We start from the raw sequence: 16,552 nt of genomic DNA on the forward strand, positions 1-16,552 counted from the left end.
GTGTATTGTCATAGTAATTTATTGTATTGTAAATTGAAACGAGCAAACGAATCAAAACTATTATAAAAGGCTTCACTTTTTTACCTAAGACTAAGAAAACCTTTATTTCAGGCTCCGCCTACACGAGCGAGCGGAACAGATGACGTCCCAGTTACTGGAGCTCGGGGTGGGGGAGAGGCCCATTATTTGGGTGGGGCATTCCAAGGGAGGGCTGTTTATTAAGAAGATTTATTGCGAGGGTAAGTGGATACCAGTGCCTCTCAAATTTCTGAAATAGAAGATGATGAACTAGAGTTACTGACACGATACTGAAGGGCCCCAGAGCTGGGCAAATATGGTTGGAAGACTGATAGACTCCAACTCCCATATCACTGGTAGAACTACTTGTAGAAAGCCTATAGCGCGTTGCAGAGAGACGCTAAACGCACTCAGCATAAACTCGACTGTGAGGATCACTATCAGTCGATTAAACACGATATGGGGTTTTCCACCAAAATTTGCGATTCAATTTTGCCTTCCGAGTTCTTCGTTTCCTAATTCTTGTCAACCTGGGTATATAAGGAAGCATCTTCTTGGCAAGTGCGTCCCATCTTAGACAACATCTATACTTCCCATCAGGTGAGGTTGCGGTCAAGAGTTAGTCAATCAATGTTAAAAAGGTGATCAACTGATAACTTGTGGAAAAAGTCTGCAGATACCTTCGCCCAGCATTTAATTTGTTTATTTGTATGAGTTACATTAGCATTTAAAATTTCAGCATACGAAGCCCATCTTAAACTCACAAAGCAAAGTGCAGCCGAAGAAATCCTAAGAGAACAAACCAATGAACAAAATACAACAGAATGTAGAAATGATAATGAAATAAATCATTGTAGAGACAAGATGACCGACACAGTTGACGCAAATATAGCTGATGTGAATTCCAATGAAAATAATTATGGCGAAAATAAAATGGACGTTATTGATACAGATAACAAACCACATAAAGTTAATGAACAAACCAATCTTAGTATGAATATATATGATGACAAAATTGAGAAGATAAATAAAAAAGCTGGTAGTAATGATGCAAATTCAAATGATTCGAATAATTTGAGTGACTTTAGTCAAATAGTTGATAGTGATATAGAAAATAAGGAAGCCATTGCGAATAGCTCCAGTCATGATGAAGTTTCAAATCATAATAGAAACAAAATTTGCAGCAAAGATGGTTTTGATGACAGTGAAATGGTAGCTGACAACTGTGATAATAATGGAAACATTCCCGAATTAATAACAGATAACCAAGAAGATAAAGAAACCAACTTAAATACAGATGGTAAGTGAATTTCGATCATTTTAATTACTGTAGGTTTTTTGGTTGTTTCGGAAAACTTAGAAACATCAAAGTAAAATGAACCAAATGATTAAAGTTTGCTTTCTATCAATCTGTCATAGCCAATGCTCTGAGCAGTTAGTTATGAATGAGAAGTTGCATTTACGTCTTAATTAGGATCATTTTGCTTCGACGTTACAGTTTAGCATTAGTTAAAAAAGATCAAACTGTTAACGGCATTCTGTGTACTATAACCTCCGATTTTTTAGCTTTGTACACAAGAGAAACAAGAAAATCGTAAATAATATTATCTTTGTGATTATATTATGCTCTTTGTAAAGGTTTAATAATTTTACAATTTTATTATTGATTATAGAAGTTGTGATAGCCCAGTAGGTAGGACTTCGACTTAACCTTCGGGGGCCGAGTTCGAATCCCAGTACGCACCTCTAACTTTTCTAAGTTATGTGTGTTTTAAGCAATTAAAATATCAATTGCTTGAGCGGTGAAAGAAAATATCGTGAGGCAACCATGCCTGAGAGTTCTCGATAATATTCTCAAAGGTGTTTGAAGTCCACCAATCCGCACTGGGCAGGCGTGGTGGACTACGGTTTAACCCCATCTTATTGTGGGAGGAAACCCGTGCCCTGTAGTGGGCCGGTAAAGGGGTTGATGTGATAAGAGGTAACAAATTGATAGTGCTAACTAAGAGGATACAAACACTTTATGAGTAATGACCATAATGTTTATATTCTCATTGAATTTAGCTAATTGAGCGTTATAAAAATTTTTGGTCTTCCTGTATCTTCATGGCTCCTTGGTTTCTGTTCTTTCTTGCGGAATACATTTTAAGGCTTAAAGGTATCCTCTGTGCAGTGGCGTGCATAGAGGGAATGCACAGGGTATGCAGATGATATAAAATGAAAAAAATCGCCAGTACGAGTTATAATAAACTTAAGGATAGGGATAGTAAGAGTTATAAAAATCCTACCCTTAAGTATTTATAACTCGTACTGGAGATTTTCGTTATTTTATATCATCTGTATACCCTGTGCATATGAAGGGTATACAGATGATATAAAAGGAGAGTCATCTGTGTATATGAAAAAGTGTCGTCAAAATGTATTAAATTAGGATGGCGCCACATTTGCATCAGGGTAACTCTTAAAAGAAGCGCCAAATATAAATATTGTTAGAGTAGGCTTGAAAAATAAACAAGGAAGTATGGAGATACAAGGAAGTAAGGTTATATTTACCACAATATTTTGTACAACGTAAGTTGTTGAAATTCTCAATAATTAACTACTTTAGTCGATAATGACATTAAATTTTTTAACTCGGCATACTTCAATTCATCTACGATTGCTACATTCATACCATACCCTGTGCATCCACCAGCGCCATTGTGGAGGATTTTTGAACTGTTATTTAGCGCAACAACTGGACACTTTTTCAACTTTTCTCCCATATAAGATGACTCTCCTTACCTCTACCCTCCATACCTGTGCATACCCTCTATGCACGCCACTGCCTCTATGCTAAGCGAACTATGAGAATACGGAATTACGTTAGAGCGAGTAAGTCAATGAGGATAAGAACGTAACGTTATAAGTGAGTGTAATGTTCGTATCCTCTGTGTTGATGGCGGTTCCGCACTCTCGCTGCCAGCAGCGGCGGTGGAGCGCCGTGCGCGTGTGTGGCGCCGCAGCGCGGGGTTCATGTTCTACTCGGTGCCGCACCGCGGGTCCCCGCTGGCGGACATCAAGACGCCGATCACGGCGCGCAGTGTGGAGCTCATGGAGATTTGCAAAGGTGAGAGAGCTTATTTTTTGTTTTATTTAACTACCAGTTATATACAGCCAAACCTGGATAAGCGAGAGTTCAAGGGAGCACAATCTCATTCTCGCTTATAGAGGTTTCTCACTAACCCGAGTTTCTCGCTAATGCAGGTACATGGGTAGCGTTTCTCTCTTATAGACGTACGCAGCAATAACAAGACATATTCATGCACTTGTAACTTATATAAAGTAAGATGTATATGTAATGTTCACAAACATAAATTACCTATTTTTCAGATTGTCCGTTGGTGTTATCGCTACAAGACAGCTGGTCTGTGGCTACCGCGCCCACCATGCCGCCTGTGAGGAGCGTGGTGGAAACTTGCCGTACACTGATGTCCGTTCTGTACTTACGCATCGTCAGCGTGGACTCTGCAGGTATACTCAATATTGCGAATGTATACGTTTTTAAGCATACTACAGTAGTCTGTAATACGCCACTAAACCCCTGTTGCCCCCGTTCTGTTAGAATCTCATTTTACCCCCTTTCCATTGGTACCCAGATTCTGACAAACTCCCAGGCGCAACGGTCAAAGTCAAACCGACAAAGACGTGCCGCTAAGCGATTTAGTGTTCCGGTGCGATGTCGCGTGTAAACCGATTATATTAGGGGTATGACCACTCCCACCAGATTCCCGGACAGATTAGCCCGCTACTATCTTAGACTGCATCACCACTTACAGCGAGATTGGAATCAAGGGCTAACCTGCAGTAGGATTTAAAATAAATGTTGTTGTACCTATGTACACGCGTTAGAAGTTATACTTCTCTGGCGTAACAAGATAAAAATCTTTTTACAATTTTTTATTTCACGACTTTTCTACGTTCATAGAGAAAACGACACTAACAATAAAAAATAGGTATTTAATACATGGAAAGTTTTATTATCCACCAAGTTTAACTGAACATTCAAATTTGAGATTTTTGAACAATTGAATCAATGAATCACCGGAATGCTCCCGCAGACTTTGACAATTGAAAGTGTACACTGTCAAACCTTATAGCTAACTTCAGGGTGTCGGTTTGTTGCGACGGTGTGCGCGCGCATCGTAAAAAGTGAGCTCTCACTCGGTTTCGCAACTACCTTCATCCTGTTAAAATCGTGTAACCATGCGCGCGCGCATTTCGTTACATCATATCATTTCATTCCCAGGATTTTTTCCTAACTCCACTAAAGAAGTATAACTTCAAAAAACCTCCTTTCAAGTAAATAGCTTTATATATTGACGGCGCAGTGGGCCGTGGGTTCGATTCTCACAATTGGAAATTGTTTGTGTGATGAGCATGGATGTTTTTCAGTGTCTCGGTGTTTATATGTATATGACGGCGCGTCAAAGTTTAGAGTGAATACGGCCTGTCAAAGTCACTCTAGCGGAGCGTCGCGTTTATGGTAGCGGGGAAAGGGATCGCCATCTTGTTTTTCTCGAGAGGCGGGAAGAACCAGCGCGCCGTTTTTGCGACGAATCGCTGTTTGTTAACTTAAACAAATTATTTTATGATAGTCTTTATTGAAATACTGATAATTAGTAATATAGATTGAAATAATTATTATTGTGTATACATACTAGAGGAATATAATAATTTTGTGTTTGTACTGACTTGTGTTGTTATTTTAAAAGAAGAGTTGTTAATTTACAATAAGTTCAGAAATGAGTTTAGAAGAAGGCCCTTCTGCGATTTTATATATTATAAGTATTTATTTATATTATTGAATAAAAAATATTCATCAGTCATCTTAGCACCCATAACACAAGTTACGCTTACTTCGGGGCGCGATGGCGATGTGTATAGACGTAGTATGTTTAAAAACAATTTTTTTTTTCTCCAGACCCCGGCATCGGTTCGCTGAACGGTGTGGATGTGGACCACAGGGAGATCTGCAAACCTTCAAGCAGAAGCTGTCTGCTGTACCGGGAGCTCATGACCTTGATGGAGGCCGCCCTCAACAAACGGCCTGGGCACGTCCAGTGCTAAATCATATAACCCGTGACTCTCAGACAAATCTGTACAAGATCCGGGAATTATTTTCGCGTACCGTTACTCTATAGCCTCAAAGTAAAGAAAACCTAATGCTTATCGTTCTAAAGTCGCAAATCCTGTACTTGTAATTTTAATTTTACAAGTTCTCCGCTGAATCCCTAGCTGAAGTATTAAATCAAAGTAATTATTGATTGCACCACCTACCTCTTTTCTATGTTTTTTCCTTTTACGCCATTGGTTAGTTGGAAGAAATCGCTATGTAGCGATAAGGCTATAATTGTACTCTCTTGATATGTATTTATATCTCTGTAACTACTTTTTTTCTTTGGTGTACAATAAAAGTGTACACCTGACATTGGCTAATCTCTGTAAAGCCAGAAGAGAAAAAAAAAAAAAAAATGTGTATTCATTCATTCATGCTTTAATGTCATTCGAATAAGATCTATTTTAATCTGATATCCAAGACTATTGAAATTCGGAAGTTGTCTATAGAGAGTGACGAAATCTTGTCTTGGTACGGTGTCACAGAAGAGTCGTTTTCGAGTATTTGAACATGAACATCAGAGTTAAATAGATCTTATTACCATACACTTAAAGCACAAATTTGTCTACAATTCTTTTGCACGGGTTTTCGACAGGATTGTAAAAAAAAATCAGAAGTAAATGATTTGCATCTCTAAATCGAGTGACATTAGGTTCATTTTATTCTGAGGATACAAAGTTTGATATGCGAAAAACTTTTTTCACAGACTTAGCCTTGTCAGTATAATATTTCATATGAATCGATCATGTGATAGGTAGGCAGTGTCTTATAGTATATATTGTGTGCGTTATAGAATGTAAATATTGTTAAAGTATTATACTATGATTATGTTAAAATTATATTATTTGTTTTATTTAAATTGGTAAATACCCCTAAATCTTTTTTAAATTCAAAAACATAAAAATTAGTTATTGTGTGTTATCTTTTGTGCTGCTTGTCTATATACATATATATCATCGATAATATACAACGAGGTACATTATACACTGTCTCTGAGACTTATCTGTGAAACCGAAAACCTAATACTTTTTGAGTGAACCACTGCCATAGTTTTTATTGAAAGTAATCAGTTACAGCCCTAAAATCACATACAAAATTAAAATCAAATGACTCCTGCCACTTCATTATTTACATGTCGCGTAGCGTAGGTACTATGCGCGTCGCTCTTTTATGTTAAATAGGGTTGTCATATACTTAGAATCTGGCAATGGCAGACGTCCTCTCACTAAGTACACTAATGTTAGTGATGGTGTTAACTGCATTCGTTAACTTAAAACTAAAGCTAGGAGGGGTCCAGGGCGCCCTGCTCTTAGGCCCACAGCAAACTTAGCCCGGTTTTTTTTTTTTGTTATCACCATCTCTAGTCAGTCAACGTTGAGCTATAAAGTAAGAGGAATTCATACCCAAGCATTTTTATCATACATGTAATCCTTAATATTGTAATAGGACTTTTCTATAAGCTTACGTATTGTATAAATATATAGATGAATAAAAATAAGAAACATAGTTTACAATGATCAATCGTTTATTCAAACATATGCGAAAACCAGCGAAAAACAAAATCAAAGCCATGGGTTTGTGCGCTTTTTTATTAAGAACAAAAATCACATGGGGTCTTATAGCTAGAGATTCCAATGTATAATTAAAACTAATAATACTAGAATTATAGTTAACAGCGTTCGCAGGGCAGTAGCGCAGCGTGGGTAAAGGAAGGAAACCGTACTAGTACAGAGAGCGTTTATTTTTTGAAGTTATACTTCTTTTGGCGCGTTAGGGGAAAATGGCGAGAGTAAATTTTCACGATGCGCACACCGTCACAAAAAACCGACACCATGAAGTTAGCTATAGTCAACATTTTAGTTTTTCCAAAAAAGGTTTGACAGTTGACTTTCAATAATTCAAACAATAACTTTTTTCTATTGTTAGTGTCGTTTTCTCTACAAACGTAGAATAAGGCGAAAGATAATATTTTTGAAAAGATTTTTATCTTGTTATTCCAAAGAAGTTTAACTTCTAACGCGTGTACTTAAGTACACACTCTTTTTTTTTTCTCTACTACAAGTTAGCCCTTGACCCAGTAGTAGGTGATGATACTAAGATGGTAGCGGGCTAACCTGTTAGGGGTATGACACCCCTAATAGGTTTCTACGCGACATCGCACCGGAACGCTAAATCGCTTAGCGGCACGTCTTTGTCGGAAGGGTGGTAACTAGCCACGGCGGAAGCCTCCCGCCAGACCAGACCAGACCAGAGAAAATTCGGAAATTATGAATTTCGAAATTGCCTCTACCGAGAATCGAACCCGGCACCTCCTACTTAAATTCACAGCGCTCACCGCTCGGCCAGGGAGGTCTTCCAACCCTTCGTGTTTAAGGCAAATATCCCACGTGTGGGCATATGCCTCTTTTAAATAAGAGAAATAGACTTTAAGCCCGCCCCTCTGAAACGACGGCTGGCGGTCTTAAGTAACAAACTCCGAGGTTTTATTACCATAAAAAAAATCTTAATATCCTACAGTGTCATATGACCCCTGATGCCACTTAGTGTCCGACAGCGTCACTTAGAGTAACACAGTTAGTTAGAGACCAACTGATTGAACTGATTATCAATCCATAGTGTCATTTTCTGACCCACACGGTCACTTAAGCGTCGCACAGTGTCTTACGATTTTACAACCCCAGTGTAACCCCCCACTAACGTACTGCAATTGCGTACAGTATCACAAAATGTTTCAGTATTCCTTAAGAATTTTAGTACTGTCGCAAACCGCCCACTGGGTCATTTAAAGACACAAGACTTTTAGTGTCTCACAGAGTCACCATTTGACGCTTTTTGCCACACAGTGTCAGTTTTCACCACCACGCTACGTCACTGCGAGTCGCTACCACCTGGCGCCTAAAATGATGGCGGCCATAGCTAATAACACCATGCAGACAAGTGTTGAAATGCAATTGTTGTAAAAGTATGGTAATATATAATAAGGTAAAAACTGGTAACTTGCTTAAGATAATGCATATAGAAGGACTGCATTATAATATCATATGTACTTAGTATCCCTCGTCACTAAATCATACAGTCACCTATCACCATATGTAGACCACTGTGTCACCTGGTGACCGCCAGAGACATCTAAGATCACATAGCGTCAACGTTTTACACCATCAACTAGTGTCTCACTGCGTTACCTACTGTGCCACAGAATTCACCTAGTGTCCCATAGCTTCACTGTAAGCCCACACGTTGTCCCACACTTCACAACGGTACCCTGTGTCTCACAGTGTCACCTAGTGTCTCAAAGCGTCATCTTATGTCTCAAAGCGACAACTAGTATCCCACAGTTTCAATCTGAGTCACAGCGTCACTTTGTCACAGCGTTACCCAGTGTCCCACAGCGTCACTTTGTATCCCACAGCGTCACTTAGTGTTCTAGCGTCTGTGACTGATACAATGCAATATATATTTTTTTAAATGAGCTGAATTTAAGGAATTTATTGAAAAGCAGGTATTACTTTAATAAGTATTCCATTCCATTAAATGTAATAATCAAAGCCAAACAAAAATTGACTTTGTATTTAAAAAAAAAGGAAGAAGATCAGTGTCTATGAGCAGTTGACATATCTGCTATTTAGCAGTTTGCGTATAATGCAGTCCATCTATGGCACCCAATGACACGCGACGCGTGTTGAGACCACAATCATAAATCAAAATATGCAAAATATGTCGTAAACAGAAGTTAAAAACGTTGTAACTTTCGATAGGCAGCTAACTTTCGCTGCAAAAGTTTACTAGCCACCTTATCTTCTGCCCTATTTCTATTTCGATCTAGACTTATGTCGCTATTTCTATTATGAACTACGTCTGTTGAATCCGATTCTCTACTTCCGTTGGAGACAACATCTTTATAACCATTATCTTTTAAAAATTGACCCCTACTTCTGTTTTCTTTAACACCTATTTCCCTATTTTTATTTTGAAATACGTATGCTGAACTCGATTCTCTATTTCTGTTTGAAGCAAAATCATTAGAACTGTTGTCGTTTACAAATGGATCACCATTTCTGTTTTCATTTCTACCTATCTCCCTATTCCTATTTTCGACAATGTCTAATCTACTGACTCTGAAATCTGCATCTATTTCATCTACTGCTATTTTAAGATGACTACTTAAACTACTATTTTTAGGTTGCTTAACATTTAAAATATGTGGTTTAAAATTTGTTGATCCACACACACTTTCTCTCTTTCTAATGTTGTTGGTCGTATCAATTTTGAACTTTACTCTATCTTTATCAAGTTTCTGCAAAGCGTTAGGATAATTGTCATTACATTCTTTAATATTTATATTAGACTTAGAATTATAATCTATGTTGCCCTCATGTTTATCAAAATTGGCGTAATCATTTTGATTCAAGGATTTCGGTCTACGCAGTGAATGCATTTCACCATTTAAGTTCTGATCGTATTTAATATTGAAGACATCCGTATTTGAACTACCTAACTGGTTAATTGTTGTAGGGTCATATTTATTAGTATCTCCAATAGTTTGTACCATATCATTGTTATATTCATGATCTTTTCTCACAGACGCGTTTATGTTTTGTGTTTCATATTCGAAATCGTTTTTACTTGCAGATTTAGTTAGGTAATTCTCAGTTTTCTCATCAGATTTTATGTTATTAATATTATTATTTTTGTACGTAAGCGCATTTTCAGCAGTCGAATCGCTATTAACATTACGTTCATTAATTTTTGTGCCGTATGCATCATTTTTATCGCTAGAACTTATTGAGATATGGTCGAAATCACTAGTTTTCGTACTAACACTACTAAATGACATTTCTTCACTTTCCCTATGACTTGTTTTGAGTTTATCGATATCGGCGATGTCTACAGTGTTTGCAACATCGTCTGTTTTGGTGAATGTTTTTGGTCGTGTACCCGCACTAGGCGGTATCTGCATAGCGTTATTGCTGTGACCACCGCCCGCCTAGGCGAACAGTATGGTCGGGTCGGCGTTAAGTATCTCGCACTGAAATTGGTCCTGCTCTTCCGGCTTTTTGATCCATCTCCCGAGCTGTGCGCGGTCGAAGGCGTTGATGAGACATTCTTTGGCTTCCTGCAATCACCACAATCGGAGTCATTTTTATTAATCACCTCGTTTTGATGACCTCTCTAGCTCTTTGGTGAGCTAAGACAGGTAAGAAAGCAGGGACAATTTGTGAATTTGTGATAACTGTTTTTCTGGTCAGGTCTGGTTATAACTTGGCTTGTGGTAGGCGGTTTGTCGTAACATAAATGTGTTTTTTTTGTTCCACTACAAGTTAGTCCTTGCCTGCAATCTCACCTGGTGGTAAGTGATGATGCAGTCTAAGATGGTAGCGGGTTAGGGAGTATGGTAGTCATATCTCTAATAGGTTACAACGCGACATCGCACCGGAACAATAAGTCGCTTAGCGGCACGTCTTTGTCGGTAGGGTGGTAACTAGCCACGGCCAAAGCCTCCCACTAGACCAGACCAGAGGAAATTAAGAAATTATAAATTCCCAAATTTACCCTGCCGAAAATCGAACCGAAGCCCTCGTCGAGGTCGTCAAAATATGTACAACTAGCTAAGAACAGCTTTTCACACAAAACAAACACAATCAAAATTGATTGTTCGGAAGCTAAGACTCCACAGACAGACATATCTACGCATACATTCAGATAACCGGTTGGCGCAGTGGGCAGCGACCCTGCTATCTGCGTACAAAGTCGTGGGTTTGATTCCCACAGCTGGAAATTTTTTTGTGTGATTAACACCAATGTTTTTCAGTGTCTGGGCATTTATCTGTATATTACATCTATATATATATTATGAGTATTATATAAATAAAAATATTCATCAGCTATCTTAGTACCCATAACACAAGCTACGCTTACTTTGGGGGCTAGATGGCGATGTGTGTACTGTCGTAGTATATTAGCTACGTCAAACTTATAAGAACCCCCGTCGATTTTGCGTCGGGGGTTGAAACTTTGAAGGGTTGGTGGATGCGGAGCTCACGGAGAAGATCATCATCATAACCATCCCACCCAGTGGACGTCCACTGCTGGTGAACAAATACCATGGTCTTATGCCACTTGGATCCAGCGGCTCCCAGCGACTAGCTTGACTTCATCTGTCCACCTCGTTGGGGGCACACCCACAGCACCGTAGGACCCCAACGCCCAGCGGTTTTCCGAGCTGTGTGCCCTGCCCAACGCCACTTCGGCTTCGCGACTCGCAGAAGCTATCACCGAAAATGTTACTGTACTGAATACCATATTTTACCTGGTACGGCGAGCACAACAGCTTGGCTTCACTGTACAGCACATGGTCCAGGTCATCAGGGAGGCCTGGTAGCGGCGGACTGGCCTCGTCCTACGAACGCCGAAAACATTGGCCAAAGTCAAAGTCAAAATTAAATAAAATTAAGTAGCTTGCGTTTTACAAAACGGTTTTGCTACTTTCTGGGCCCCTACTTGTATAATAAGCTTAACGCAGAAGTGTTCATTCATAAATTACCACTCATTCAGTGTAAAAATAAAGTAACATCATTTATGCTTAGTAAATCTTACGAAGAAACAGAAGATTTTTTACAAACTTTAATTTAATTTACCTGATTGTCATTGTTACTTGAATCCTACCCCAAAAATTTTATAACACGCACACAAACACGCACTCACACTCACTCACTCGTCACACACTCACCAGTTCGTCAACTCATTCAAAGTCTTTTTAAAATCTCTTTGGCTATACTATTTGTATCTGGCTGGTTTTAGTATCATTAAAAAGTTTAAAGAAGTTAATTCCAAATTCAAATTAGGAAAATGTGTGTTTTTTATTTCGTTTTTCGTACTGTGAAGATGAGTGAATCGAATAGTAGTCCACCGCGCTGGACAAGTGTGTATTGGTGGACTTCATATGTCACGGTTTGCCATCTTCTTGGTCTCTCTGATATAACTATAAAAAAAAAGGTAGTGAGAGATCTTTGGTCCAGCAGTGCACTGCTATAGGCCATTGATGTGAAACGACTTCCATGGCATTTTGAAGTGAACCTTCTTTAGAATCGTTGTGATTTCAAAACGGATGCAACGGAAAAACGACAGGTAAGAGAGAGAAATACAAACATGTGTAGGATTCAGCCGGCGAGAGAATGAGATAGAACACATCTCATTCTCTCACCGCATGTGTTTGCGCCTGCGTATTATAAAGTTTTAGTACAAGTGTGTTCATGAATTTTTACATGTGTCAATATTTTCATCTCCTTGATAAATCAATTTTTAAATTATGCCAAAAACTGAAGTTAAAATAACAACCGCGCACGCACTGCGCTACGGTTATATTGTATTGCCTTTGTGTTATAAAAAATATTGAAGGGAAATTAGAAACTTTGTGATTTTAAACTCGATGTAACGCAATGCTTCACGATCAAGGACGAAGAGACAGATTTATATACGACACATGTATGGGAGGGAATGAGATAGAATACATTACACATTTTGTTTCGTATTTAAGTTACCAAGGAAACCGAATAATATCTAGATAAAGAAACAAACACATAAATGTATAGGACATAGAGTGAGATTGTAAACACTATACATTTTTTTACCTATTTCAGTTACTATGGAAACTAAATAATAAACGTTACATTTATCCTAATAGTTCTGATACTCTACATCCACCTCGATCTCTCGTAGGCTACTTATCAGAAGTTACACTTCTGCCGTGTCTAAAATAAATTGCAAAGGATTTTTTTTTTCTGTAACACCTATTTACCTGCATAGGAAAATAAATAAAAATTGATTGAATTGATTGATATAATGGTGGTCACCTGTGCCAGCAGCGGCAGCCTGCGCACGAGGTGGTGCCACCGCGCGAACATGGTCTGCTTGCACACCAGCGACGGGTGGCCGCTCTCCAGCTTGCCGGTGGTGGAGTTGATCACCTCCGCCATCTGCAGAGGCGGCGGACGGTAACGTTTATCTACCTTCACTTATTCGAACGTGGACATGTTAACTACGATTAACTTATATGGTATTTAAAGAGCGCCATCTAGTGACAAATATGCTACCACAAGCCACATGTCGTCCTCTAGTAACCTTGTCAAGTTAACTAGATGGCACCACTGGTCCTTTATGTCGCGCTAACGACCCGTTCAACTAGAACTATAAGACGCGTTATAATGCAACCAATAGAAAAGTTTCGTGGGGTCCAGTTAATAGATTGCCAAAATTGATTGCATTAAAACTGACAACTTTTGTTCTACGATATTGGATAGAAGCAGGCGTTACTTTGCGGAAATCAAAGTCTTCAACAGATCAAACAGATCTTCGGCAATGAACCCTCTACGCTAGTGTTGCCCAAATTCAGTCTTGGTCTTGCAGTCTTGGTCTTGTTCTTGCGTTTTTGCAAGACCAAGACCAAGAACAAGACCGCGTATTTTTAGCAAGACCAAGACCAAGACTGACCGTGCAAGACTTGAGCAAGAACAAGACATAGCCTGCAAGACTCTTGCGTCTTGCAGCTAGGACTTAGCGCTATTTCACGGAGTAGTTAGGTGTAACAGTTCGGTGTATAGGTAGGTAGGTACGCTTAGGAATTCTATGAGACGCAAAAAACTATATCAAAGAATATGAAAAACTGGACCTATGCGCATTACGACTAATACCATAAACATAGCGAATAAAAAAATATCTATTAAAATCAAACTGAGTGCATGCATAGTTATGTTTTAACCATCGGCACTTTGATAATGCGGCATCAAAGGTTTTGTACTTACTTCTCAAAGAAATTTGCCGCTTTTCGGAAGTACATGGTTATGATACACGCGCCGGCGGCTTCTTTTGAAATCTAAAACAATCGTTGCCGCCGCGCCGAAATCATAACATTTGACACTATTCATGCAAAATAATTTCGAATTTTAAGAGTACCTACAGGTGTTCCAAAGAATAAATAAGTTTCAGAGTGCTTAGAATGAAAATGAATACATTATACTGATCACGCAAGTAGTATTATGATTAGGATAAAATGGTGAGGATAGGTAGTAGATGTCATAATAATTCATTCTAGTAAGTAATTATAATATTGATTACTTATATGGTTTTAAACTAATTACCTACTTAGGTACTATTATTGTACATTTAGTCATTATATTTCTTAAGTTTTTACAAGAAAAAATAGCAAAAAAGTGTTCGAATATCTCTGAGAGAGATGATGAGAGTAAGTATTTACTAGCTGTGCCCGCGACTTCGTCCACGAGGAATAGTAACTTTGGAGGTATAGTGACGTTCAGGATTTATTTATTTATTTTAAAACTTCTGTCATCAAACATACAAACGAACTCTTCAGCTTTATTCAAATAAATGATAAATCGTAAAACTCTTTTATTAAATTTCTTATAAGTTGAGGGTTCAATCTCTTTCTAGACAGATAAGTATTGTTCTTTAAAATACAGTCAAGTTATTGTAATTAATTTGTTTTTTTACATGTTTTAGCAAATGTAAGCTTATAAATCATAAATGTTTATTAAGAAACAGTTACTTCCATGGAAAACGACATATAGGTCAGTTGATTTTTCGAATTTCTTATCAAATCTTCAGTTATTTATTAATCTGCTTGATCTTTACTATGGCTATGTTAATTCAAGCTCACAATGTTCCAATTCTAATACGTTTTTCTAAGATTTAAAGTAAACTTTAATAAATAGTAATAGACTAATAGGTAATTGCAAGACTTGCAAGACTCTTGCTGCAAGACCAAGACCAAGACCAAGACTGGGAGCGCAAGACCAAGACCAAGACCAAGACCAGGTGTATTGGCGCAAGACCAAGACCAAGACTGGCTAAGTCTCGTCTTGTTCTTGCATTTGGGCAACACTACTCTACGCACGTTTACAATGAATAATTGTGAACACACTTATTCATTGTAAACACAATTATTCATTGTAAAGTAGACATCTCCTGAGGATGCTCCGGTTTCGGAGCGAAACGTGCGTAGAGGGTACATTGGCGAAGATCTGTTAGGTGTGGAGTATAAGGATTGAAGAAATTATAAATTACACCACGCAGATTCTCCTGCTTTTCGCGGAGTATAGCAAATTAAGCTTAATTTTGATAATTTGTTCTACGACTTTTTTTTTAGCTTAATGGTTTGTGACATATTAGATATTAAATATTTTCCATTGATTACTTTGACTTGTTACTACTCTGTAGTGTAACGTCGGCAACCGCGCGCGAATCACGACTCTATGGCGCGGTCATTGACCCGGCTACGCAACGTTGTCCAATCACATGTATTTGGTTTCACAGTGTAATGACGCTTTACAGAGATAACATAAGTTGTTTTTTTTATTAAAAAAATAATACGTAATTTTGAAAAGTCGTGGAACAAAAGTTGTTTGTTTTAATGATAGGAACAATACGGGCGAGAGCTTTTTGGCCCAGAAAAATTAACCCTGTATAATATCTATACAACAATAACAATGCAGAACTTTGCTTTCGATTTTTTATTCATCACAGCATTTTTTTAAACGGCATCTTAACATCTTAGCGATTGTACCTCCGAAACTGCCTGATTTAAGATCCCCATTCACAGGCATTCAGTCGCAGCAATCAATTGCACGTACATCGCACACGTGCAATCGGTCGCTGCGAGTTATCCCAATATACGCCCGTATTACGGCCGATTGGCACAGTTTGCAGCGACCCTGCTTTCTGAGCCCAAGGCCGTGGATTCGATTACCGCTACTTGAAAATGTTTGTGTGATGAGCATGAATATTTTTCAGAGTCTGGGTTTTTATATGTATATTATAAGTATTTATGTATATTATTCATAAAAATAATAATCAATTATCTTAGTACCCATAACACAAGCTACGCTTACTTTGGGACTAGATGGCGATGTGTGTATTGTCGTAGTATATTTATTTTATTATTTATTTATATTAAGACTTACGCGAGCGTACTTGCTTGTGCATTTGTGCGTATCACACACTCGCTTGCTTAGCGAGGTTGATCTGGAAACACACTTGGCTAGGCTAGAGTACTCCCAGTGCACTGCAAGAGCACGCAAGAGCCGGTAAAGGGACTAGATACTCACGGGCGCGGTGACGGCCCAGCACACGCTGAAGGAAGGCGCGCGCGCCGGCGTACGAGCCTCCATGCTGAGAGCGCGCGCCAGGCGCGGCCGCCGTAGCTGGTAGGGCGGCGGGAGCGACGAGATCAGCGCCTCCACGCGCCCGCACAGCGCCCTGCGAGAGCATGCTAGAGTTAACGCAAGAACGGCGCAAACACGCTCGGCGCCCTGCGAGAGCACGCGAGAGATAAGATGATCGTTGCGTCACACGCACAGCGCC

General features: G+C 38.9%; 3 protein-coding genes across 8 annotated transcripts in view; 1 reads left to right on the forward strand and 2 right to left on the reverse strand.

Annotated features, from left to right (window-relative positions):
* The window catches only part of LOC120635225, a 30,774-nt gene extending 25,369 nt beyond the window's left edge, over nucleotides 1-5,405 (forward strand). For 2 of the 4 annotated variants that reach the window (XM_039906175.1, XM_039906177.1), the window contains exons 6-10: nucleotides 112-239; nucleotides 758-1,318; nucleotides 2,957-3,127; nucleotides 3,391-3,531; nucleotides 4,982-5,405. In XM_039906175.1, the coding sequence (XP_039762109.1) occupies nucleotides 112-239; nucleotides 758-1,318; nucleotides 2,957-3,127; nucleotides 3,391-3,531; nucleotides 4,982-5,127 (1,147 nt within the window). In that variant the 3' untranslated portion in view covers nucleotides 5,128-5,405. The remainder of the gene's footprint in view (nucleotides 1-111; nucleotides 240-757; nucleotides 1,319-2,956; nucleotides 3,128-3,390; nucleotides 3,532-4,981) is intronic. The other 2 variants (XM_039906178.1, XM_039906179.1) reach the window with 2 other exon arrangements.
* Nucleotides 5,406-8,909: 3,504 nt separating this feature from the next.
* Nucleotides 8,910-10,136, reverse strand: LOC120634998 (putative uncharacterized protein DDB_G0286901). The gene has a single exon (XM_039905904.1). The coding sequence runs from the start codon at nucleotides 10,134-10,136 to the stop codon at nucleotides 8,910-8,912; it is 1,227 nt and encodes a 408-aa protein (XP_039761838.1).
* Nucleotides 10,137-10,139: 3 nt separating this feature from the next.
* LOC120635119 (double-stranded RNA-specific editase Adar) overlaps nucleotides 10,140-16,552 on the reverse strand; it is a 69,653-nt gene continuing 63,240 nt past the window's right edge. For all 3 annotated transcript variants that reach the window (XM_039906042.1, XM_039906041.1, XM_039906044.1), the window contains 4 exons: nucleotides 16,297-16,447; nucleotides 13,030-13,152; nucleotides 11,487-11,576; nucleotides 10,140-10,292 (listed from right to left, as the gene is read on the reverse strand). In XM_039906042.1, coding sequence (XP_039761976.1) covers nucleotides 10,164-10,292; nucleotides 11,487-11,576; nucleotides 13,030-13,152; nucleotides 16,297-16,447 — 493 coding nt within the window. In that variant the 3' untranslated portion in view covers nucleotides 10,140-10,163. The remainder of the gene's footprint in view (nucleotides 10,293-11,486; nucleotides 11,577-13,029; nucleotides 13,153-16,296; nucleotides 16,448-16,552) is intronic.

This window comes from Pararge aegeria, chromosome 26, assembly GCF_905163445.1.
Source record: "Pararge aegeria chromosome 26, ilParAegt1.1, whole genome shotgun sequence".
NCBI lineage: Eukaryota > Metazoa > Arthropoda > Insecta > Lepidoptera > Nymphalidae > Pararge > Pararge aegeria.

What these genes read in the sequence shown, in the direction of transcription:
- LOC120634998 (XM_039905904.1), bottom strand. Translation starts at nt 10,136, where the DNA reads ATGCAGATACCGCCTAGTGCGGGTACACGACCAAAAACATTCACCAAA.